The 26,397-nt window shown below is 42.3% G+C and overlaps 1 protein-coding gene across 2 annotated transcripts in view; it reads right to left on the bottom strand.

The window, feature by feature from the left end:
• NSUN3 (NOP2/Sun RNA methyltransferase 3) overlaps positions 1-26,397 on the bottom strand; it is a 59,369-nt gene that overhangs the window by 15,537 nt on the left and 17,435 nt on the right. The window contains exons 4-7 of one of the 2 annotated variants that reach the window (XR_006888226.1): positions 17,257-17,411; positions 16,417-16,538; positions 11,101-11,154; positions 10,192-10,334 (exon numbers count right to left, since the gene is read on the bottom strand). Coding sequence is in view for 1 of the 2 variants with exons in the window: in XM_046658558.1 (XP_046514514.1) it covers positions 16,417-16,538; positions 17,257-17,411 (277 nt within the window). In the remaining variant the exon portion in view is untranslated. The remainder of the gene's footprint in view (positions 1-10,191; positions 10,335-11,100; positions 11,155-16,416; positions 16,539-17,256; positions 17,412-26,397) is intronic. The other variant, XM_046658558.1, reaches the window with a different exon arrangement.

Here is a 26,397-nt window from a genome sequence, read left to right as displayed (position 1 = left end):
GAACCCTGACTAACACAACCAGTAACCCTGAATATGCCATGGAAAATATTTAACAGTATCACTGTTGATGATGTCTTGAAAGACAGACCATGTGCTAATCAAAGCTTATATAAGCCTGGGGTAGCTAGAAGAAAACCTCAAGATGTCAGTGTGTTTAACGAGAGCAGGCTCAGGAGAGATCCTGGGAATCTGGAAGCAAAGAGGGAAGGAACACAGCTCTGCCTAGGAAGGTCCTCTGCCTATGGATTACAAAGTCACGTGTCGCTTAAGGACAGGGATGTGTCCTGAGAAATGTGGTTTCATTGGCGTGCAGACATCACAGAGCGTACTCACATAAACCAAGACACGTTCTGTATCTCGACAGGGTTATGGGCTACACATGCCTGTGTCACTGTCCAAACGCCTTGAAACGCACATGTAAGCTTAGTGTACACACATTACAGAGCCACCAGCTCAACTTGCAGGTGGGGTGGGGGGCAACTTTCCCAGCAATCATGGGGTCTTCCTTTGGCTTCTCTGAATCCCATACCAGGTTCGTGTGCAGCTCCATGAGGAGAGGCACCAGCTCTTCTGCACATCACTCACATCGTTAAGGTTGGATGCCAGAGGTAGACATAAACCTAAGCAGGTTCTGGTGACAGCAAGACGGGACCCTTTATCCTCTGGGTTCTAGCGTGTCTCTGTTCTCTCCCACTGCATGTGCTGGCTGTCAGCCCTGCTAAACTTCTATTCCCAGACCAGAAGTCGGGGCACAACTACAGACTTCTAGAGACTACTTAACCAGCTTCCGTGATTAAGATCTAACTCCAGGAAGATTCCCTCACATCACCTGCAGTGATTCTTCTCTGACAAAGTCCTGACTGACAGTCCGCAACACCTCTGCCTCTTATGGAGCAAGACAGACACCGTGTGATTTACTATCAAGTCAAGGAGTTAAAATTCATTCTTTGCCAGATGTTGAGCAAGCTCTAATGCTTACATAAATTATTTTTCAGTTTCCTTTTGACCAGGTGAACCTCTACTCATCCTTCAAGACCCACTTCAAAGCTTGTATCGTCCCTGAAGCCTTCACTGATTCCCCACAGAATTCCTAATCTGTTTTCCCCAAGCAATAAATCTTCAGCTCTTTCAAAACAGGATTTATGTTACATTTATTCTGTATTTTTTAGATATAGCACAACTGGAAAGTATGTGCTCAAAGCATACTTATTAAATAAGCGAATGAATGAATGTTACCTTAATGAAAAGGTGGGTCAACAGAAGAACTTTTCAGGGCCAAACAGAGGAGTATATTTAATTGCAACTAACACTCAAAAATTCTGGTAGGGAACAGCTCAAGCAACCTACAACTCTCATGTTATAGAACAGATGGAAATCATAGAGGCCAGAGGCTTTATTTGAGGCAAAAAAATAAACTTTTTGCCAACAAATAATTTATCAAAATGAGAAAAAAGATTTTCCTCTTGGCAATAATAAAGGCCTACAAAAGGTAAAATAATCTGTTAATAAAGGCTGCTACTTAGCAATTGTGGTCTCATTTCTCAGTAAGTGGAACAGTCTGGTAACTTTTACTAAGTGAGCTTGGCTGCTTGGAAAACCATGCCCACTATTTTAAATTGAGATATGTGACACCAAAAAATGCCGCTATGACCTACTTAACAAATGTTATCCCTGAGACCGCCTTTCTAGAACACAAGGGAAACCAACACTGGGGGCTAGTGGGGGCAGGCAGTCTGATTTAAAAGTAAGACAATAAATCTAGTCTTTTAAAAAAGTTATTAGCCTTATTTGATGAATGAATAGAAATATTTTAACTACTACCAGACTATCTAACAAACGGTAAAACCAAACCTTCGACCTACCATTTGGAGTTCCATGAAGCTCTTATCTCTACGTTGTTCCTTTTCTGTCCCCAATCCTAAAGGTCTGATCCCTTTACATTTCATGTCTTTTCTTATTCTAAGTGTTTTGGGGAGTTGTTTCCTTTACTTTTCCTGTCCGTTCCATACTGCTCCCATGTTGTACCATTTTTCCATTTTTGTTCCTTTTCAGTAGTTCCCATTTCTTTTGTTTTTCCATTGCTGTTTCTCATAATTTCACTCCGTTTGTATCAGTTTATTATTTCTGCTGGCAAACAGAGAAAATAAAAAATCTCAGGCCTGGCCCTGTGGCCAAGTGGTTAAATTTTCATGCACTCTGCTTCAGTGGCCTGGGTTCATGGGTTTGGATCCTGGGCACAGACCCAGTCCACTCAACCAGCCATGCTGTGGAGGAATCCCACATACAAAAAAATAGAGGTGGACAGGCACAGATGTTAGTTTAGGGCTAATCCTCCTCAAGCAAAAAGAGAGGAGGACTGGCACAGATGTTAGCTCAGGGCAAATCTTCCTCAGGAAAAAAAAAAAATCCCACCACTATTATGGTCTGCGACCTAAGAACACACTAAAGGGAGAAGCTGAAGTTCATGTACAATCTACCAAACAAACGGAGATTCAAAATTAAGTTTCAGTTACTACAAGCATCCAAAACACAGATATTTCTAGTTTGATCGTTACCCAGTGCTATCATCAGTTTTAAGAGTATTATTTCGCACACCTTGAGGGTAGTCTTCACTGTGCTCACAAGTAGTCAAATTTCCAGATAGCAAATTGTTTATTACCAAAGAAGTTCTATAAGTTCAAGATAAAGAAACATGACCAGGCTTCTATTTTCAGAGAGACCACAGCCAGCAGCTATTCAGCCTAAGAAACAAAAACAATGCTGATAATTATCTTCTCGGCCCTGGAAGTAAGCTATCTCGAAGAAGGGATATTTTTATGCAGTACTGGTAGAGCAGAGTAAGGACACTAGACAGTCCTGAAATTGATTATAAACGACAAGTTTTGACATATTTATTATCAGTTTCTACTTGAAGATCTTGTAACCAGGGGCCCTCCAGGGCAGGCTCCACTTACCCACCTTATCAAGAGTAACTTGAGTGGTTTTCAGGAGCTGAGACCCCTTGTCCAGTTCAGGCCGGCTGAGACCACCAGCCCATCAAGCGAGCCTGCGTGGACGAGCAACAGGCGACCCTTTGACATCGAGGAGCTGAAAACTCAGCCTCAGAGAATGCTAACACCATTTTGTGAACATGCGTCCTATGAGGAGCCGTGGAGCTGGACCACAGTTGTGCAGATCGTCAAGTTACCTCACTTCTCATCACCTCTAGTCACCTACCTCCACACCTCAGACCACCCGGCCCTTCATCCCCTAAGTTGTGCCCCAAGCCCTGGATCGGGGAGACAGAGCTGAGAGCGCTGCCTCCTACCTCCTTGCAGGTCCACCTCACACCAAAGCCTTTTCTTTTCTCAAAAGCTGATGCTATAATAATTGAGTTTTTTTTAATGTGCATCAGGCAGAGAACTCACACTTTGTGCAGTAACATCTTCTCAGCAGCTGATTACCTCATTGAGATGGGCCTAGGAGGGGGCTTAGAGATGAACGTTAAGGAAACCAGCTTTGTGTTGCCTACATTAGAGAAGAGTGACAACAGACCACATGAGTTCTGCTAAACTTTAATATAGGGTCTTTGACATACTGTCAAATATAGTCCCTTCACTCATAAAAAGAAAAGAAATAAAAAGCTTGCAAGAAGACCACCAGAATTGACTTCATTTTGGCCCATGGCAAATGTGCTTATGAATGAACAGAGATTGCTTATCACTGACCAGCTTTTCAAGCCTTTTTTTTTTTTTTATTAGTAAAAAAAAGACTTTCTTCAAACGAAACCCTACAAGTCTAACCAGATGGAGACACCATGCTCCTTGCTGGATCTGCTGTGGTGAACTAAGAGGCTCTCCTGGTCATCCCTTTCCCATCCCTCAAGACGGCAGCTGAAGCGAGCCTCCAGGCCCTGTCTGCACAGAGCGGAGTCTGAACACCACTGCCCTCTAAATAATTCTTTGGGGGAAAACAGCAGCTCTCTCCTCCTAAAGAACAAAGTCGTTTGACTCCTGCAGTGGCCAGGTTATAAAGGAATTAAAAGCCTATAAAGTTTGCTGAGGCCTTTTAGTGACTCCATTTAGGTCACTAGCTCGGCAAGTTCAGAGACCTGTAGTGAGTGGCAGAATGAGGCCCAGCACGGGACAACCTTTCTGATGGAGAAGCAAGAGCCACAGGGACTCCTGATGGACAGGCTGGTCTAATCTTGCTTTTTCAGCCTTGGTCAAATCCTTTGCATCATAAAAGTCGTGGCTTCCAGCAGAAAGAAGACTCAGGGGAGGCAGAAATACACAGGTCACCAAGTGACAATCAGGAACACTCAGATGACAAAGAAGCACTTCCTCCCATGGCCGAGAGCCAGGTCACCCCCTGCCACACTTACTGGTCACTGTTCAGAAATCTCAGGAAAAAAGTGCACGACTTTTAAAACAGAAGAATTTACGTGCTCTCATGTTTCAAATACTTACTGCAGACTTACTGCAGACAACTTCTTATACTTACTACTCTGGATTCATCTTGTTTGATATCCATTAGAGGCTTTTCAAGTTATTACCAAAAATAATTTAAACTCTTGTTAACATCAATGATATTTTACAAACTGCATAAACTAGGACGAGTTAATGAAATGCTTACGTATCATCTTGAGTATCTTTGTGTTTTAACTTTAATCATTACTCGCTTAGAATTTTCAATAACCTCCTAATTAGCTTTCCTTTCTCTGTGCTTGTTCCCTTGTATGCATCCTCTACGTGGTATAAATGAATACTTCTAAAAGAAATGCAATCATGTCACCCCAGTATCAAAAATTCTTCAGCAGATCCCCACTGCAGACATAGCAGTTGTGCGAAGTTACAGAGTAAGCTACTCAAATTAAACGTTACGCAAAAGCACAGATGGTTAAGGCAAACAGAGGTAGTACTGTCTAGCTCAGGACTAAGCAGGGACAGTAGAGCCCATGTTTTAATAGCCAAGATGAGGGGCCTTAAGGGTTCTGGAGCAAGTATGAAAACCACTACAAAACAAAACCTCTATGCTTCTAATAACATGGCCTTAAAGTTGATGAATAAATAAAAAGCAACAGGATACGCTGGAGTATATGAGGAAGTCATTTGGGTTAAAACTAATTCGGCCTGACCTTGTTTTTCCAAAAGGGCCTGACGTGGCCTGTTGAGCAAGCACTGTAATCTGCTTTAAACATTTACAATGTCCAAAGACAAGAATGATGTCCTTAAACATAAGGATATAACTTCCCCCCATCCTGGCATTTCTTTCAGGATAAGCATCTCTTCTTGAAAAATAAGGATTAATTACTGACTTGCTGTGCTCACCTTGTGACCACTGACCTGCTGACCAGCGACCTGCTGTGCCAGCTAAGCATCTCATGACAGGTGTACAAGAGACATTCCTGTCATATGTGATGTATATGCTCTTTGCTCCAAGGCAGTATATAACCACTCTGTACACCCCACTTCTTTGGTGCCCTTCCTTCCTCAGGGAAGGAAGATCCCAGGCTAGTCCTCAGATCTGGCTCCTAATAAATGCTCCCCAATTTTGATTTATAGATTGATTATGGATTATTTGTGTCAACAAAATATATAAAGAGAAACCTGACAGAATGACAGGAAGAAATGTACAAATCCAAATCACCCTTGGAGATTTTAACACATCTCTTTCAAGAACTGACTGGAGAATTTTTTTTTTTAAGTAATGCTATAGGGGCCAGCCCTGTGATGTAGCGGTTAAGTTCAGCGCATTCTACTTCAGCAGCCTGGGTTTGCAGGTTCAAATCTCAGGTATGGACCTACACCACTCATCAGCCCTGCTGGGGTGGCAACCCACGTATACAGTGGAGAAAGACTGGCACAGATGTTAGCTCAGGGCTAATCTTCCTCAGCAAAAAAAAAAAAAAAACAACACACACACACACACACACACACACACACACAAAAGTAATGCTATAGAGGACTTGAATAACAAAATCAACAAATGTCACCTAATGGACACCTAACAGAACACCGTATACTAAACAAATGCAAAATTCACATTCTTCTCAAGCACACATAAAATATTTACAAAAATTGACCTAATGTGGGGCTATGAAGACACAAGAAATTTCAGATTTGATTTAATACAATATAGCATATGTTTTCCCATCACAATAAAAATTAACAAATAAGAAAGATAACCAGAAAGTTTCCATATGTCTGGAAACAGAAAACGAATTTACAAAAGATGATCAAATTTAAATGCTGGATCTCGAAAAGATAAAAATTTGACAACCCTCAGGTAAGACTGATTAACAAAAATAAAAGAGGGCATTATTATAAATCCTGCAGACATTAAAAAGGAGATAATTGTACACAACTTTATGTCAGTAAGTTTGCAGACTTGGATAAAAAGGGAAAATTACTAAAAAAAAAAAATCTCACAGAGCTGATTCAAGAAGAAAGAGAAAGTTTTCAGAGTCCTATAACTATTAAAGAGACTGAATTAATGGTCAAAACTTTTCCCACAAAGAAATCTCCAGGCCCACATGGCTTCAACTGCAGGTTCTACCACATATTCAAGGAAAAAAAAATAATTGCAATGTTACATAATCTGTTCCAGAGAATATAAATGAGAGCACACTCCTTGATTCCTTTTATGAGCCTAGATAACCCTGATCCCAACTCTAATAAGACTATCTCAAGAATGAAAAATTACCGGCCAGTCTCATTTATGAACATACAAGGAAAAAGTCTAAACAAAATTTATCATACAATAACCAGAAAAGAATTATATATATTTCCGTATACTACAGAATTATGAAAGTTTGTGTTGAAAATCCAAACGAATCTAGACAAATTTTTAGATTTAATAAATTTGCCAACATCATGAAATACTGGAAAAAATGTCAAAACTCTCCAAATTGATAGATTTAATGATTCTAATCAAAATGCCAATAAGTTTTTCACAAAATTTGACAAGGTAATTCTAAAATGCATATAGAAATATAAAAGGGTCAAAAATAGCCAAAATAGGGGACAGCCCGGTGACGCAGTGGTTAAGTTCCCATGTTCCACTTCTGCAGTCCAGGGTATGCCAGTTTGGATTCTGGGTGCGGACCTACACACTGCTTATCAAGCCATGCTGTGGCAGGCGTCCCACATATAAAGTAGAGGAAGATGGGCATGGATGTTAGCTCAGGGCCAATCTTCCACAGCAGAAAGAGGAGGATTGGTGGCGGATGTGTGCTCAGGGCTAATCTTCCTCAAAAAAAAAAAAGAAAAAAATAGCCAAAATACTCTTAACATGACAAAATGAAATAAAAAAACAGGCAGACTTGCACCTACGTTTTATGACATTAATGCTATGGCAATTAAGTTAGTGTAGCAGTAGCTGAGGGATCAATAAATAAAGCAATTAAATCAAATAAAAATCAGACCCTGTTAATGCAGACATTTGACTTATGACAAAAGTAGCAGTACAAAGTACTAGGAAAAGGACAGACTTTTCAATAAATGCTGTTTTGACAACTGAGTATCCATATGCAAGAAAAAAGGAAGGAAGGACGGACAGAAAAGAAAACAGATTCGTATCTCACACTAATAAGCAAAAATCAAGTGAGGTAGGTAAAAGACCTAAGTGTGGCCTATTTTTAATTCAAAAAAATAAAGGTTCCAGAAAATAACACAAGAAATTATTGGGGGTGTGGAAAGATCTCTTAAACAGGACACAAAAAAGGCATTAATCATAAAGGAAAATATAGATAGAATACATTACATAAAAAGTAACAACCTCTCTTTGTAATAATAAAAAAAAAAAAAACCCCAAAAAACACCAGAGAGAGTAAGACGCCAGGCACGTCACAGAGGGAGAAAGTTATCTGATCACAGTGTCAGAAACTGAAGGGGCTGGTATCTCATGCTGCCGACAAGTAACAAGCTCGCCAGCTTCACAGATGCTGGCAGAAGACAGAGACTCCCGAATGAGAAACCAGGGACAGCTACTTTCTCACAAGAATAAAGCAGCCAAGGCAAACAAAGTTTGACTGCCCTGTATCCCGCGGATGTGCGGACACAGACGGCACTCAGCAAGTACTTCTGGAAAGGACGAAGGGCCAGGGAGCACCCTCGCATCCTCGCTCTCCCTTCGCTAAGGAGAGTCTTCCTCCCCACGCACAGGCAGGGCAGGCACTTGGTGGAGTGAACAGTCAAAGACTCTCCACCTACTTATTCAAGCCTCTGCAAACAGGAGAGAAGGAGCAGCACCTACACAGTTGATGAAAGGCATCCATCGTCACCAGTTTTACTAACTATGGAGCCAGAGTGGAAAAGCCACCCTTTAGGAGCATCCCCACCTCTCGCGTCCTCGCAGACCTGCCTGGGCTCTGGCTCAGCGGGGCCTGTCCCTTCGTCTCTTGACTATGCTTCCATGCAGAGGACAGAGGCGGAGGGCTCTTACTTTCTGTCTGTCTAACTGCTGGGTGGTGAGCTGACTGAGTCCCGAGATTTAGATGTGGGACTGAAACACAGGCCTGCACTTGGGGCTCAGGGCCAAAGGCTGCTCCTCAATTTAGCTCCATCAGCAGTGCCTGGTGGGGTTCAGAGGAGAGCTAACAGGAAGAACTGGATCGTCAAATCAGGCTCTCCTGAAGCAGAGACCTCACCCTCTACCAAGCTTCACTAACATTTCAAGTATATAAGCAACCAAGTGACACGAGGGAAGCAGGGACAGCGCTGCGGCTTCCTGCAAGTCTCGTTTGCAGCTTAGGTCTTCCAGCCCAGAGTAATCGACGAGTTCTCTAAGCAAGGTTCATAGTCAGCTCACATGGGAGAGCGCATTTAGGCCACGTCAATCTCCAACATACTCTAGGAAGTCGAACAGCTTATAGGACATTCTCCAGGAAGCCAGGCCTCACCATCCTGCAGATTCTGGGCTGTGTTCACCCGAGGCAATCCTAACCAGGGACATCCTGCACAAAGCATGCCACAAGCAATTCTCCTCTTAGCAAAATGCCTCCGTCTATTTACCACAGAGGTCAGCTAGCAACACATTTAACTGGATCATCTGCCTTCTTTCTTTCGTGGGAGTGTCACCCTGGAAATGAGAAGGGAAATGGATCCCAGGCCAGCCGCCAACTCCTTCCCTAAAGAATAATCACACTCTTGCCCAGACCATTAAAAAAGATGACGTTTTCATCTCCATTACAATACGTTTTTGTAACTATTTCTTGCATTAATGAGATTCTATCATTAGAAAGAACAGTTTTTGATATTTCTAACTACCTGAATAAATGAATGAGTGATTTACTATAATACAGCTATTTGAAAAGCATGTTTTCAAAGACAATTTAATAATTAAAATGTTCATAATAAATGAAGTGGAAAAAATATCAAGTTGTATCACTATGATTTCTATTATTGTAAATACTATATGTAGTGAAGGGAAATAAGTCAGTGAAAGTTTCTTTTAATGAACTGCTTATTTTCTTCTTTATATTTCTTTGTATATTTCAAATGCTTTACGAGATATTACTTTCATGATTAGGAAAAACTATTAGAAAAATATCCTCAGCTTAAACGTTTCTCTGCTGCTTATTCTGTAAATATACCATCTTACACTCACACCCCACCCTTAACCTGAGCAAAGTCAGCTGTCCCTCTTCTTGCTCCCTCTGCACCCACACTACCCCTGTTACCATCTCCTTACCACACTCTATGATAACTGCCCTGAGGACCCTGAGAACAAGGAACCTTCTGTACATATTTTAGTATCTGCAGTACCTAGCAAAATTCCTGACATAAAGTAGATCCTTATTAAATGTTGGATAAAGTAATAAATGCTAATAAAATCTTATTTTCAAGATTGTATTTCACATTGTCAATCCACACCTGAGACATATCCTTATGACTGAAAATACAACTGCTACAAACTACAGCTTTGGATGTCTCTTCAGGCGTCACAATTTCACTTATGTGGATTATTTCGATCTGTAAACTTTTATTGAAAAGTATGTCCTTTGCCCAAATGAATTACGGATTTTTAATCTCAGAACCTCTGACTCTTGCCACTTAAAGCAAAAGGAAGAAAGAAGAGGAGAATTAGTAGTATAGTATTCATAGTGGCTTGCTTTTGTTTTCTGGATTCCACACGTATGACTTAGCATATGACGAAAGTATGAAAAGTTAACTGAATTAATTGAACTTTAAAAAGAAGATACACACATACCTGAAACAGTGGTGGAAATCTTTCATTCTAAGAGAGCTACATGTCCAAAGATTATTCTTCCAATACGAACACATCAAGTTCTGGTCACCAATGATGAAAGAGGAAGGCCGTGCCTCACAGTCAGGAGGTAACCCCTATCTCAGCTGGAGAACATGACAGAAGAGATGGGGATTTTTTTTCTAATGTTTCCTTTAAAACACAATTCTTGCTGTTATAGTACCACTTTTGAGGGATTGTTATCCGGGTGATTTATACAAATTTTCAAAATGTTACCAAATAACCTAAGGTTCCTTTTTCAACGAGTTCACAAATTGGATTTCACTTGTCAAGTAGAAGGAAAACCAGAAGGGGTCAGTATTTTATATGTGATTGATTTCCTCTGAGGAAATGGATGACATGATACATCACTGCAATAAGATACCTATATTATTGTCATAAATCATATTCTTCAGTTCGAGCTTTCCCATCTAAAAATCATGTAAACTTCTTTTGCACAAACATCATGGCTGCTTTCTAAAAACACTAGATGCTTATCATTTTCAGCATATTTTCCCACTGTTTTTCTTAATATAGTTAAATAAAAATGAGGCAAGAGAATCTGACTGTGGAGTATGTACATACATAGTATGTAAGAGAAACGACTGATCTCAGAAATTACTTCGAGAAATGATAATAAAGGTATACTTTCAAATGATACTCCACTAATAGAACTGGCTTATGCTCAATTCTTCCACGTGTTCTTGCCCCACGTTCTCCCTCACCTTCTGCACAGGGTTTTGGGGACAGATGTTTGAGAGAGCTACATACAACTCACACCTTCATGTTTTATAAATTTAATAGAAGATTCTAATTTTTCCACCTTTGTATGGATTAAATCCAAAGTCCTCAGTAAGTGTACAAAGAACTCACATGCTTTGGGACTTTTCTCCTGTTGTCACTGTGTCTTCCAATAAACTTTGCATGCTAAAAAAAAATCAGGATGGATTACCACTTTCATGGCTATGTATAACTCTATACATTTTTTTTTTTCGGTGAGGAACATTGGCTCTGAGCGGACATCTGTTGCCAATCTTCCTCTTTTTGCTTGAAGAAGATTATCACTGAGCTAACATCTGTGCCAATCATCCTCTATTTTATGTTGTATGCCATCACAGCGTGGCTTGACGAGCAGTGCTACGTCCACACCTGGGATCCAAACCTGTGAATTCTGGGCCACCGAAGCAGAGCACGTAAACTTAACCACTATGCCACCAGGCTGGCCCCATAAATTAATTTTTTAAAGAATTCTAAAAAGACTATTACATATCTACTAACATTACTCCTTTTAAAAAATTTAACATCAAGAAACTTCTATTAAATAAAGTATCGATTGTCATTTAAGTATCACATTCATAATATTGCAAGGTTAATATTTGGTTTTAGTATTGTGGTTTCAAAATCTGAAATTCTGAACACTCCGCAGGCTTCCTCCTTGATGTGAGCAGAAATGATTTCCAGTAAGGACACAAACACACAGCCATGGCAGGCAGAGGGTGCCTCTGAACACCACGATCAGCAGACATGCAGGCACAAGTCTTGCCTCCCACAAAACAGCACTGTCGGAAGGCTGTCCTTATTTGCCTCTCAGCCTCCTTGGGCTCCTCTCTCCTTCTGACCTGCCTCCTGCCCCCAGGACCAGGCCTGGCGGTCTCTGATCCGTGCCTCCTAACTGTTCTTTGCAGGTGCAAGCGAGGAGCTGAGATCACCCCTGCAGCCCGCTGACCAAACTCAGACACACCATGCATCTCTCTTGCACAGGTCCACACTGAAAACCTTCCCTTCTCACTGTGAAACAAAAGGACTGCCTTTCGCCAAAGGAAGGGAAAGCAACAGCTCAGCGAGGGGGTTAAGAAGAAGGTGAGAGAAATCTCTTGGTCTGTGATACAGCGAGAGAGCCAGCCCGAGGAGAAAAGTACTAGTCTTTTTGTTTTCCATTTTTTTCGAGCCAGGGGCAGGAGATAAAAGAGAGGCTGTGCTGGTACCATCATTTTTCCCTTCGCCGTTTTAACCCCCAGATTTGTAGACATCAGGGAATTAGAATCACTTTATGCATCTCCAGCCTGGATTTCTGCGCCTTCCCCCTCCTCATCACAGTCACACAGCCCAGGGCCTGAAAGTTTCAGCTGCTTCAGGTAGCTCTGAAGCCCCTCGCACAGACCAGGCAGCAGAGCAGCTGCTCAAGGAGAAGACTGCAGGATGGCTGGCAGGATGGTCTTTCCAAACACATACAGTGCATGAAGGTCTACACTCGTGACTGAGAGGTTGGTTTTGCACCCTGTCAACTTGCTACTAAAGTGATGTGGTACTAAAGACACTCCCTTTGGGGAGTAGGATGACGGGAGAGTGGAGTGGTCACCAAAGAAGAGCCTTGGGTGTCAGGGCACAGGAAGGCGCCTGTGTGAGGCTTAGGTAGATGCATGGCCTACGTGATGATGACTGAAATGCTGTCTGGTGTTAAGGGAAACGTATTAAATGGAGAAAAACTAAACTAAAGCCATGTGTGGTTGTGCAAAAGCAGTACCAACTGAACTGCTTTACATTTACAGCTAATTACCATGCAGCACAATAATGATTTTATCATTTTTGTCAGATTGACTTTGCTATAAATTTAAATGCAGACATAAATTCTAAATACTCAGGCCTTGTAATTTACTGCTTTTAAACAATTATTTACTGAATCCCTTCTATATGGTGGACACCAAACTATGTATTGGAAATAAAAATAAGACTGAAACTTGCTAAAAGACTGGATCTTAAAAGTTCTCATCACAAGAAAAAAACATTTTGTACAAAAAAAAGCACACTAAGACAATCCCTGCTCCCACGAGGCCCACAGTCTTGTTGAGGAGGAGACAGCACCCAACAAACGTGAAGCAGAGAATTAAATCATCAGTGTAGGTGTAAATGACGGCAAGGACATGAGGCAGTACCAACACCAGGCCCAGGAAGTCAGGCAAGGCTTCGATAAAGAGATGTCAGAGCTGATTACTGAGGAACCAGGAGAGTTGCCCATCCTTCCCCAGAGGGAGGAAGAGTTAGAGGAAGAACTCTTAGGCAACAGGAAGAGGAAATGCACTGAGCTCAGAAACGAAACACCATGTAGAGAGTCCAAGGAGCTGCTGCGTCGGAACTAACGTGGGGGGAGTCCTGAGATGGTGAAGCTAGTGAGGCAGGGAGGAACCAACCAAAAGAGGACTCGAGGATCACACTAAGGAGTCTGAGACCTAAATGGTGACAGCAAACCACTGCAGGACTTCAAAAAGCAGAACGACATGATCAGATCTACATTTCAGGTCAGATTTCGTTTTACCAGAGAGTGAAGCAGAGGTCACAGTTGGAGACACGCAGGGCAGTTGGAGCCCATTGTGGTGATTTAGGTCACAGATGTTGGGGGCTCAGGTTAGGCTACTAAGGACAGAGACCTGGATGGGCTTGAGAAATAGCCAACAGGTACAATGAAGCATCTCTGTGACTGACTAGGTAGAGGAGAGAGGGGGGTTGGAGATGGATTTCAACTTAGGCCAATGTAACTACTGAGCTGGAGAAGAGAGGAACAGAGGCAGTTTGGTGGGTTTCTGTCTTGAGTTTTCCTTTTGTTGATTTTCAAGGGGACAGGAAAGCATTAGAAATTATGAGTTCCCTCTTGACAAACTGAGTTTTACATGTCTCAGGGGCTTCCAAATGGAGATCTCTGATAGGTAACGGAGCATACATGTCTGAAGCTAAGGAGGAGATCTCAGCTTAGATGTATATTTGGGAGACGGCACTTTCTATCAGTTGAAGCCATCAGAGAGGGAGAGAAGGCAGCCAACATCAGCAGCCTATGGAAATCCAAAATTTATGGGATAAGCTGATTAAGAACAAATTAAGAAAAACAGGTAGAAGAAACGCAGGAAGGCATATGATCACAAAAATCAAGGGAAGATAATATTTTAAGAGGGCGCAAACAGTCAAAGCCAAATGCAACATAGTGTGCACCGGTACAGCCATTTTAGAGAACAATTCAGTTTAAGCAAGAAAAATGTTAATATGTGTGTCCAATGAGACAATTAAAGGATAGTTTGTATAAGTGAAAAAAGGACATGAAGTAAATATCCAAAAACAGAGAATTAAATGGAATATGATAGTCTGACCCTACCGAATATTTCACAGAAGTCAAAGAAAACAAAGTACATCTATAAGGAAAAGACTTTAAGAAATGTTAAGTACAAAAAAGAGCAAGTTACACAACAATATAGACACAGTGATAGCAGTTATTTTTAATGTATTTCTCTATGTATACACAGTTGAAGAAAAGCTATAGATGGCGCAGTCCTGGTGGCCTGGCAGTAAAGTTCAGTGTGCTCCACTTCAGCAGCCCAGGTTCAGTTCTCGGGCACAGACCTACACCACTTGTCTGTCAGTGGCCATGCTGTGGCAGCAGCTCACATACAAAAAGAGGAAGATCAGCGGATGTTAGTTCAGGGCATATCTTCCTCAGCAAAATAAAAAAAAAAAAAGGAAAAGAAAAGCTATAGAAAAAGTTTGGAAGAATGTACACCCAGCTGAAGTCCAATAGTTAACCCTTGTGAAGAAAGCTGGTATTTGTTTGGGTTTGTGGACAAAGGGGCCTTTTGCTTGATTTGTATCATTTGAGTTTTTTTACAATGAAAATGTTTCCATGTAATAGTTGTAGAATAAAATATATTTTTAAAATACCATCGAGATCAAGTAAAATTAAAATTGAAGAATATCCATTAAAAAATATCAATTTAACTTATCAATTTAGTAACTTTAATAAGCATAGGTGTGGAAGACTAAAGGGAACAGAAGATAGATAATGTTGAATTGAGAGAAAATGGCAAGAAAAGTAGTATTACAGAACATAAAACAGAGAAAGCCTGGTAATGGATAGGAAGAAAAAGAAGTGAGGGGAGGATTTTTATGAGAGAGAAAAGAAAAATGATCTTCTCAGGAAGCCTGGTTGCTAAGAGTTTAAAAAAAGACTAGAGGTCACAATGCTAAGCGGAGGTCATAAGATGCAGCATCTGCTCTGGGGGGCGTAAGAACAGCAAGGCTCGGAGCAGCACGAGGAATTAACTGAGGAGTCAGAGCAAGAGACTCGGGTGAGAAAAAGGACAGAGCCAGCTCAACCAGCATCCCAGGCTCACAGCCAGCAGGCAGGAGGGAAAGGTGCACAGAATTCGCAAACTGTCCCCTGGTGGCAGCAGATGAAAGGCACCTGCCGGAGGAGGAATGTCTGGAAGAACCTGCCGGCACGTACGAGCTAGAACCAGCACAACGAGCTAACACACTGCCTGTACAGGAGGGCCATCAGCACTGGCTGTGCCGCTCAGGGACCGGCAGGCGTTCGCCGTGGACCGCTGAGAAGGCGGACATGGACCCGGAGCCAGCAGAGCAGGTGCACCGCCCGCACCCTCACTCCACAAAGGAGCAGAGAGGACGCGGTGTCGCTTAACTAGACCTGACACAGCTCGGCACGTTCGCCGTGGACCAGTCAGAAGGTGGACATGGACCCAGAATCTGCAGAGCTCGTGCACCGCCCTCGCCCTCACTCCACGAAGGTGTCGCTTAACTAGACCTCACACAGCTCAGAGAATTCCTGTTAAGTACTGAACAACAGGAACCACTTGGGAGTAGGATAAAAGGAGAAATCTCTTTTGAAACCAGGATGGGATGTCCCAAAATGCCTCTGTTCTCAAGGAAAACAAGTACCTCTTGGTGGTCATGCTCTTCTGGAAAATTCTTAGAGGGGCGATGAGTGCTAACAACAAACCACAACTTCCTAGGAGGCTAGCTCATCCAGAACAACGTGGCCGCTGCCAAAAGGTGCCTCCTGGCCCAAAGCAGCTCCTACAGCGCTGCTCAGAGTCAGTGAAAGCACAGGTGATAAACCCAGGCTTAGGGTGGTCCCGAGGTGCAAACAACCCCAAGCCTCAGGTAAGTGCTCTGCGCCCTTTAAAGGACCAGGCACAGCAAAACTCCATTTCATTCAGGGGCAGGGCGGGGGCAGCGGGACAGGACAGCACAAAGGCTGGAAGGGAAAGGCTGAGAATTTTCCGGGTGCAGCGTCTGGAGGCATGACGACTGACCCCACGCAGGAGACCATCATTTGGGGGCTGCGTTTTGCCCAGCCTATGTAAATTACCACAGGACCAAGGTAAACCCCATGTGGAGACCTCTCACCACAGAAGCCCTCTCTGCAGCACAGGCAGACTCCTCCTCTGGCTTATCCTGCAGGCCGCCTTCTGAGCATCAGGAGAGAACAGCCAGCTCCGATCGTTTGAACACGGAGCATCAACCAGCACCTGAAACAAGGACAGTAAGGTAAATCTGCGCTGAAAATACACTCTCAGACACAGCGTGCACAGGGAAGCTACGTAAACCCGTGACAAAAACTGCAAATACACATGGACGTTTCCCTAGTAGCTGAAAACACACCATGGTAAATCCTTCTTTATGATATTTGTTCACTAACACTTTTCAAAAAAATGTCCTGTGCACTCTCAGTGCTTGGTTTTTTGGGAGGAGAGCGAATGGGAGGACCAAAAGACTACTAACATTTCACATTCTTGACAACTACAGTAAAAACTTTTACAAAAGTTACTCATTTGAAACAGACATTACTACTAGTACTCCTGAATTCTCAACATTTTTAAAAATGTTTCAACTTCAGTTTCCTGAAATGCTCCTTTTCTTTACCTGTCATACTCTGATACGAAATGTTAGCAAATTAAAGCAATACAGGGCAATTGTGTGTATGGACCCCAATCACAGCTTATCTTTTCCTGAGAATCTCTGAGGTACTGGGAAATAAAAACATTCTGTAGTTCCCAATCCCACAGTGGCTGCTTCCTCTGAGCCATGCTGACCACCCAGTGAAAACCGCATCCATGCTCCCATTATCAGTTTCCCATGGCGCTGAGAAATGGCATCCAGCCACTTCTGGAAGCAGGTGGAAAACAAGAGGCAACCTAACGGTGGCATACTGAGAGACATCAGCGCGTCACAACGTCATGAAGGCACCTTGTCAAAAGTTTCAGGCTGGGCGTCCCCCACGTCTCTGCCGTCCGACTGAGACACTTTAATCCCATTCACCAAAGGCTGTGGGATGAAAGATTCCAAGGTCTGCATCAGCCACTTCAACCTCAAATGATCGTATTCGTTGCAATGAAGATAACCTAAAGGATTAAAAGTTTTAATATGAATGCAAAGACACTGTTAAATTTCCACTTTTGATCAAATAAATTTCAGAAAGAAATCAGCTCACCCCAATTATGCAGAAATAGGACTCAGAGGTAAACATCGTGATTATTTTATGCTTTAAAAGCAGAAACACACACACACACAGCATAAAACATGCACAGCAGTCAGGCCGGCACAGTCTCTCAAAGGCTCCCACCATCTACTCACTCAAATCTAATTTTGTGAGGCAAAAACCTTTAGAGAATTATGGATTCCTAAAGATATGCCATACAACCAATTCCTCAGACCCATTCTTCCCTACAGCTCTTAAGAGTAGACGATCTATTCGATCATCTATCGAGCTCCTTCCAGGACAGAAGGCCTTCATTTTAAATAAAGGCAGGCATGTGGAATGTGGAAAAAGCACGTGCAGTGCTCCTGGCTCTGTGGTTCAGACAGACAGGCTCTAATGATGAGCTAAGAGACTTGTGGGGGAGTTCCTCAGCCCTCCTCAAGAGCCTCAGTTTCCTCACCTGTACAATGGGGACTGCACCTAGTGAAGGGCTCAGAACACACCACCCCAAATACGCTGCTCTGGTACACTGATTATTTTGAGTTAAAGATACCTGAATAACAGCAAACACAGGAATGGCATTTGACCTTCCTTTCTCCTCCTGAAAGCAGGAGATGGACTCACATGGGAAAGATACCCTTCCTATTCCAGAGGAAAGAAACATTCTTTAATTTTTTTTTTATGTCTTCCTTTTGGGGGCAGGGGGGAGGAAGATTGATTGGCCCTGAACTAACATCTGTTGCCAATCTTCCATTTTTTTCTTTCTCCCCAAAGCCCCAGTATGTAGTTGTATATCCTAGTTGTAGGTCATTCTGGTTCTTCTATGTGGGACACCGCCACAGCATGGACTGACGAGCAGTGTGTAGGTCTGCACCCAGGATCCCAACATGCGAACCCTGGGCCACTAAAGTGGACATGTGAACTTCACCATTCAGCCAGGGCTAGCTCCAAAAGATTCTTATCACCAGAGACAGGGAGTCAAGGCCAAGAGAAATCCATACAAACAGACCTTGCTAAAAATAACTCTTCCTTTCTTCTCCCCATCTGTTTCAGTTACTTTTCCACAAGTGGCACTGTTTGTTCAACCTGGTATATGAGCACTGAGGCCTAGCTACTTCTTCAGGTCTTCATTTTCCTGGGGTGACTCCCCTAACCGGTAAAATTTTATTAAATAAAATTTGTATGCTTTCCTCCTGTTACTCTGTTTTATGTCAGTCCCAGCTGGAAACCCTAAGAGGACAGAGGAGAAATTTTACCTCCCCTATACTCGCTACCTTACAAAGTGGTTGCTAAGACTCAATGCGATCCTTCAGTAACATATCTAGCATAGTACTGTAAAGCAGTGACTACAAATGTTTATAATAATTACTAACAATTCTTGTGTCTTTATCTTGTGCCAGGCATAGTCCTAAGACTTTCCATGTAGCAACATATCTGACCCTCATAAGCCCATGGCGCAGAGGCCTTCAGTAATACTCCTGTTCTACTGATGGAGACTCGGGCCAAGAGTGAAGTGCTTGGCCAGGTTCACAGGGCAGGAAGCCCAGACCTGAGTCCAGAGCCTACCTCTCACCACAGACACATGGCCCCTCGGCAGACAGGGCACCTCACTCCCTCATAAGACAGTCTTGTTTTCCTTTATTTAAACATATAGTTATTTATTTATAAATATTTACATACTTCTTACATAATAAAATTACACACAATATGTGTTTACAAAATATATACCTAAATACAAGCATATTTTTTAAAATGCATGAAAGTATAAAGGAAGAATATCAAAAATTACCTGAAACCCACCGTCTTCAGGTAACCACCATTTAACATTTTGATAAACAATCATACCATATCTCTTCAAGCATATAAGCCACACATAAAATTTATATAAATGCAATTTTATTTTTCTAGTATCACTTTTTTTTTTAGATATGCTTTTTTTGGTGAGGAAGATTCGCCCTGAGCTAGCATCTGTTGCACATCTGTTTTGGTTTTCCTCCCCAAAGCCACACAGTGCATAGCTGTATATCCTAGTTGCAAGGCCTTCTAGTTCTTCTACGGGGGATGCCACCACAGCATGGCTTGATGAGCAGTGTGTAGGTCCACACCCAGAAACTGAACCAGTGAACCCAAGGCCACTGAAGCGGAACGTGTGACCTTAACAACTACACCACCGGGTCAGCCCTTGAAGTATCAGTTTTTCACCTTATTCTTCAACCGCCCCCTTCACCAACTGCCCAACTATCCCATCAAAAGAAACCTCTACTATCAACCTGACATATATGTGCTTATATGATTATATGCCCAGGATTACATTTACACAGTTCTCTGCTTCCTTACTCTTCACTTATCCCAACACTTCAAAGGAAACACCACCATGTCAACTGGCACAGAGACACATAGTCTCTAAAGGTGCTAACAGTACGTGCAGTGGTGTCCTCTGCTCAAGCATTGCCAGGGGCTGGGGCTCACACTGCTGTCACTGACAGCAGCAGTAGCTGAACATCTTTCTACAGCTGTCCTGTCATCTGTGCTTTATTATTATGGGACATTACCAGAGGAGCAGCGAGGTCTGAGTAGGGGAACATTTAGTTTTAGCAAGTACAACTGCCTTGTCCCTCCACCAAACTCCTGCAGAAGTAAGCGCTGTTGGTCTGATATGGGACGTGATACTGGAGCACAGCCCTTCATTTCTCACACAATGGAGCATCTCTGAGACTGCCTATTTGCTGTTAAGTTTCACTTTCCTGTCAACTGCCTATTCTTACCCTTTGCCCTTTTCTACCTATTGCACTATTTATACTTTTCTTATTAAGGTGAGACCTATTTCCTTAGTATAGCTCTTAACCCTTTATCTGCCATCTGATTTGCAAATGTTTCCTAAACTGTCTTCTGAATTTATTTGTAGATCTTTTTTAATACATAAGTTTCACAATTTTTTGTAGTCAATCATATCACTTTTATAATTTCTAGGTTTTCTGGTCTTATTTAAGGTGGTCTTTTCAACATAAAATTCATGCAGGCCACATTTGGCATCACCCTACACAGAACAGGAACCTCCAGTGGCCAAGAGGGCAGGCTGACATCCTCTTTCCTAGAAGGCCTGTGGTGGCTCACACAGCTGGTAACTCAGTACGAGAAGTTGAGACTCACATTGGGCAGGTGCAGGAGCCGTTCTGGCCTAAAAGCCTCATGTCCCACAGGAGCCAACACCTCTTCTAACAACTGCAGAGGCACAGCATCCAGGGTCCCCACAGGAACATCCCGATTACAGTGCTTCACTGCACTCAGGAAGACCCCAAGCAAGGTCTCAAGGGGTTAATTGGTCTTTCTTTCAGGGCACGTGCATTTTACCAATCAGAATCATTTTTATCATATGCAACGTTGCCTAGAAACACAGTGACAGTCTCTGTCAGGTTACCAGGGAAACAAGCTAGAGAACTAACTGAAGATGAAATTCTAACGTCAAGGGGGAAAAAATCTCTGTAAACCCTTTGCTCAAATACATATACATATGTATGACCGTATGAGTGTGTATATACATCTACGTATCTATACGTATCTATACATACGGTGCTGTTGTCTCTGATCGTCTATCCACTGGTAAAAACTTTCAATGACTTCCCATCATCCACTGAATAAAATTCAAACACCTAGCCTTTAATTTCAGGTCTGTGACAGGGAGGCCTCAAGACAACCTTTCAATTTCAACCTCCCACCATCTCACCAACACGCTCTGTGCTCCAGCAGATGTGGCTGACGAGCCCACTTCTCAGCCACTCTGCACCTCACCTCCGGCGTGTGCCATATTCCACCTGGTGCGAGAGGTGTTCATGCACACTGCTTCCTCCCTACCACCCGGCCCACGTCTCCACACGGAAGAGGGTCAGGAGATGCAGCAGTTTTGTTAGGGGCAAAGAAGCAGAAAACCAGCTTCAAGCTGCATTTGCTTAGGAAGTGCGCTTCTTAATTTAGTTCACGTTTCTCTCAGGTGCTTTTGGGAGATTCGCTGATGTGGCTGTGGAGACAAGCGTGGCTGCAGGGCAGGCAGGCCCACCCCAGTATCTGATCAGCCTTGTGGAGCCCCGGCTCCAGGTGAATCAGCTCTGGGAGGCTCCACTCAGCAGGCTCCAGCTCTGCCTTCTAATCTGCCTTTTCAAGAAGTGATGAACGTGGATATGCAAGTTCCTCAGGTTAGGCACGTGCTCCCAAGTGAAAGGCTGGCTTCACTGCTCAATTCACTGTCTAGGTTTCCACTCTTTCAGATGCTGACCACTGAGCACTTGGAGATCGTTGATGCATTTAGAAAGGTTTTGTTGGGCGGGCCCCGTGGCTGAGTGGTTAAAGTTCCACATGCTCCACTTCGGTGGCCCAGGTTCACGGGTTTGGATCCTGGGCTCAGACCTACTCAACTCACCGGCCACCCTGTGGCACTGTCCCACATACAAAAAAGGAGAGGAAGATGGGCACAGATGTTAGCTCAGGGCTAATCTTCCTCAGCAAAAAGAAAACTTTTTTTTGGTTTTCCCTTAACATTAGATCCTACATATTTTAGTGGTTTCAGCAGGAGGCTGGGTTAGGATACCCAGCTGGTCATACCAGAGGACACGGAAGTCTTATTATGTCCACATCCCTTCCAGCTCCACACCCAACATCCCATGCCTTGCAGAGAGCCTGTGCTCATTAAATACAGCTGACAACTGAAACACAGCATTATAATAAAAGACATTTAAATCGCTAAAACTGAAAATCAGGGCAGCTTTTCATTAAATTATAGCTTTAGTCAAGATTCTCCGTTCAGCATTTTAAAATATCTCTCAGCTGAAATATAGGTTTGTGCTATATATTGTGGTTTGGCCTAGATACAGATTTTATTTGAAATAGTTTTAGATTGGTTAAACTTCTAAAAATATGCAATACAAAGCATCACAATCCAAGTTTCATATATATACTAAGACCTACTACATTGAGGTAGAATTAATGTCATGTTTAAATTGTCAAAAATAAACCAAATCTTGGTATCTTTTCATCTAAGCAGGAAAGGGGTGAATTTAATAAAAACTAAGCCTTGAAAAAGTCATCGAAGCTTTACATCGACAGATGACAGCCTTTGGTCCACGGAAAGAAACTAAAACTGGCAGTTTCATTCATTAATTTATTTTGGTACACATAACTCAGTAAAAACAATTCTGCCTACTTTCAGTTCTGCTGATTATTCCTTGGAGCCAAAAGCCATAATGATGATTGTTTTATGTCCCTCAGTGCAAAAATTGGAACAATGACACTGTCCATCCACTATAAGTACTATGAAGGCTAATGGTAAGGTTCCCTGAATCACCTGGAAGCAATGTTACAGATTCACAGAACAAACTGTTAACAACAAACTGACAACAGATTAAACACAACAGGTCAAAATACACTTGAGAGTACCGCTTCAAGGTTCTGTCTGCTAAGCACCTGTATGGACTGGGCACAGGGCTCCAGCTGCAGATAGAGGTAAGTGGGAGCCTGTCCCATGCTCAGCAAGCTCTCTGAGGGAGGAATCTGGGCAGGTCAGCAGCTGCATAACACTGGAGCCTGCAGAACAGTCAGGAGCACGTGACTGAAATCTGAGTTCAGACCCCAGCTCTGCCACCTAGCTAGGGCAGTTTAGTTAACTCTCTGTGTCTCAGTTTCAACTCTAACGTGGGGATAACAATGCCCAACTAAGAGGGTTGCAGAGCTAAATAAGATCATGTACACCAGTGATAGTCACACTGGGTTCTTCAGAGTCCTAGCACTTCCGAAAGATGTTTGTCTGGAAATACAACATAAGATGGGGAAGCAGACTACTAAAAAGTGTTTGAAAAACAAAGATTTAGGCAATGTGATTAATACAGTCCTTGTACATCCGAAGTGTTCCAAAATGGTCACTGTTTTTATTCTTACCAAAAAGGAGGGGCACCTAACGCAGGGAGCTCTGGGAAGGCAGTCCAGGAGGGTTGATTCCTGAGTGAGAACCTGAAGAATGGGAAGGAAGTCGCAGGGAGAGAAAGGGAAAGCCGTTCCTGTCAGTGAGAGCAGCAGGAGGAAGACAAAAGCAACTCAGGAAAGAAATGGTCTTTCTGATCTTTTCCACCACCAGAGCAGACTCGATGTCCACAAGGGATTACTGGCAACAAAGAGAATTTCACACCTGGAGGGATCTGGCTCTCAGCAAGAAAGCAGATCAACCCTAAAGACTCCACCAAAAACTGTTAGAATTAATAAATGCATTCAGTAAAGTGACAGGACACCAAGTCAACACAGAGAAACGTGTGGCGTTTCTATACACTAAAAGTGAACGATCAGAAAGAAAAACTAAGAAAACAATCTCATTTACAATTGGATCAAAGAGAATAAAATACCTATGAACAAATCTAACCAAGAAGTTGAGGGGGCTGGCCCCCTGGCCGAGTGGTGAAGATCATGTGCTCCCATTCGGTGGCCCAGGGTTTTGTCGTTCAGATCCTGGGCACAGACATGGCACTGCTCATCAGGCCACGCTGAGGCGGCATCCCACATAGCACAACCAGAAGGACCTGTGATTAGAATATACAACTATGTACTAAGGGGCTTTGGGGAGAAGAAGAAGAAGAAGAAAAAAAAAAGAAAAAGATTGGCAACAGATGTTAGCTCAGGTGCCAATCTTTAAAAAAAAGACGCTGAAAGACCTGTACACTGAAAACTACAAGACACTGATGAAAGCACTGAAGATGACACAAATAAATAACGAACAAGTGAGACTACATCAGACTAAAAAGCTTCTGCACAGCAAAGGAAACCATCAACAAATGAAAGGGCTACCTACAGAAGGGGAGAAGATATTTGTAAATCATACATCCAATAAGGGGTTAATACCCAAAATACATAAAGAACTCATACAACTCAACAACAAAAACCAAACAACTCAATTAAAAAATGGGCAGAGGACCTAAATAGACATTTTTCCAATGAAAATATACAAATGGCCAACAGGTAAAAGATAGTCAACATCGCTAATCAGGGAAATGTAAATCAAAACCACAAGGAGATATTACCTCAGACCTGTCAGAATGGCTATTATCAAAAAGACAAGAAATAAGTCTTGGTGAGGATGTGGAGAAAAAGGAACCCTCATGCACTGTTGGTGGGAACTGGTGCAGCCAGTATGGAAAACAGTATGGAGGTTCCTCAAAAAATTAAACACAGAACTATCATATGATCCAGCTATTCCACTCCTGGGTATTTATCCAAAGAACAGGAAAACACTAATTCGAAAAGATATATACACTCCTGTGTTCACTGTGGCGTTATTTACAATAGCCAAGATACAGAAACAACGTAAGTGTCCATCGATGGATGAATGGATAAAGATGTGGTATACAGATATATACACACACATAAGCACACAATGGAATACTACTCAGCCATGAAAAAGAGTGAAATCTTGCCATTTGCAACAACATTGGTGAACCTCGAGGACATCATGCTAAGTGAAATAAGTCAGACAGAGAAAGACAAATGTCACACAGTGTCACTCATTTGCAGAATCTAAAAAACAAACAAAACAAAATCAAACTCATAGATACAGAGAACTTGGTGGTTACCAGAGGAAGGGGGTTGGGGGGTGGGCGAAAGCGGTGAAGAGGGTCAGTCGCAGGGTGACAGATGGTAACTAGACTTATGGGGATAACCACTTTGTAGTGTATACACATGTCAAATTATGATGTTGTACACCTGAAACTTAAATTTAAAATAAAGAGAAAGCTGATCAAGCCACTCCACCATGCTCGGTCATTCTTAGTACATTAATGCTTTCTCATTTAGAATCAGACTTGTTTGCTCTTTTTCAAGACCAGGAGACCAGGACATTACAAGGCTATGTTGACAAAAACAAAACAAAACCATGACCAACAATCCATCACTGTGCTAACAGGTGCAAGCAAAAGAGAAGTAGATTAATGTTTTTAATCTTCCTAAAATATGAGCTTTTTAATCATTCAAAGCTGTAAGCCTCTTGGCCCAGAATAAAGGCCAGAACTGATCTAAAGAATTTGGAGTATAAACGAACATTTAGTGCAGGCATCAATTTAAGTTTTGCTTATATAAACTTTTCTAGCGTTGCCTCTGCATTCTAAATTCAGGCAATATAGCTAACCTACTTTGGGCTTTGAGCATCAGTGTGAAGGCACGTGTACTTCTTAGTAAGCCATTATCATTAGCCTGCTTGTACGAACAGCTACTTTACTTGGAATCCTGCCTGGCCTTCACTGCCCTTCACAGCAAGATTCTCCTCCACTTCAAACTCCTGGCGTACATCGGTTTGCCTCTGGACTCCTGACCAAACCACCTTTCCTACTATAAGCATGTGAAATATTTAGTCTAGTAATGAGGATAATTTAGGATTAAAATGCCCTCTCTTCAAAATGGTACCCAAATTTGACAAATTTACCTTTTACAACACTAAAAATTCTATATTCAAAATTGAGTTAGCAGCCAAAATAAGAATACTGTCAAAGAACAAAGGAGTGAAAGTAAAAACAAACACTCCTGATAATACATGATTCCATAAAACTTCAGCTCAAATAATAAAAATAACCTTAAAAAATAATCTCTCTTGCTGTGATTTCTTATATAAAAAGGACAGCAAGTTTCAGTAACAGAGTTTAAACCACAACTCTAAACACACAGTATGTTATCTCCTGAATATATGGTTGATAACATATTTGTACCAATGCCTCAACAACTGGATTCACAGTCCTTGTAGAAGCTTTTGTAATCTACTCCCACAGGCAATGCTCTCAAATGAAGATATAAATTAGCAATCCTCAGACTGGGATTTGCCTGCCCTGGGGAGACGAACAACGTTCTCAGGGATGAGCCAGCTCACATGGTTCTAGATTAATTTTCAG

The sequence above is a fragment of the Equus quagga genome, chromosome 4, assembly GCF_021613505.1.
Source record: "Equus quagga isolate Etosha38 chromosome 4, UCLA_HA_Equagga_1.0, whole genome shotgun sequence".
Classification (NCBI taxonomy): domain Eukaryota; kingdom Metazoa; phylum Chordata; class Mammalia; order Perissodactyla; family Equidae; genus Equus; species Equus quagga.
This window is presented reverse-complemented; position numbering and strand designations above follow the sequence as displayed.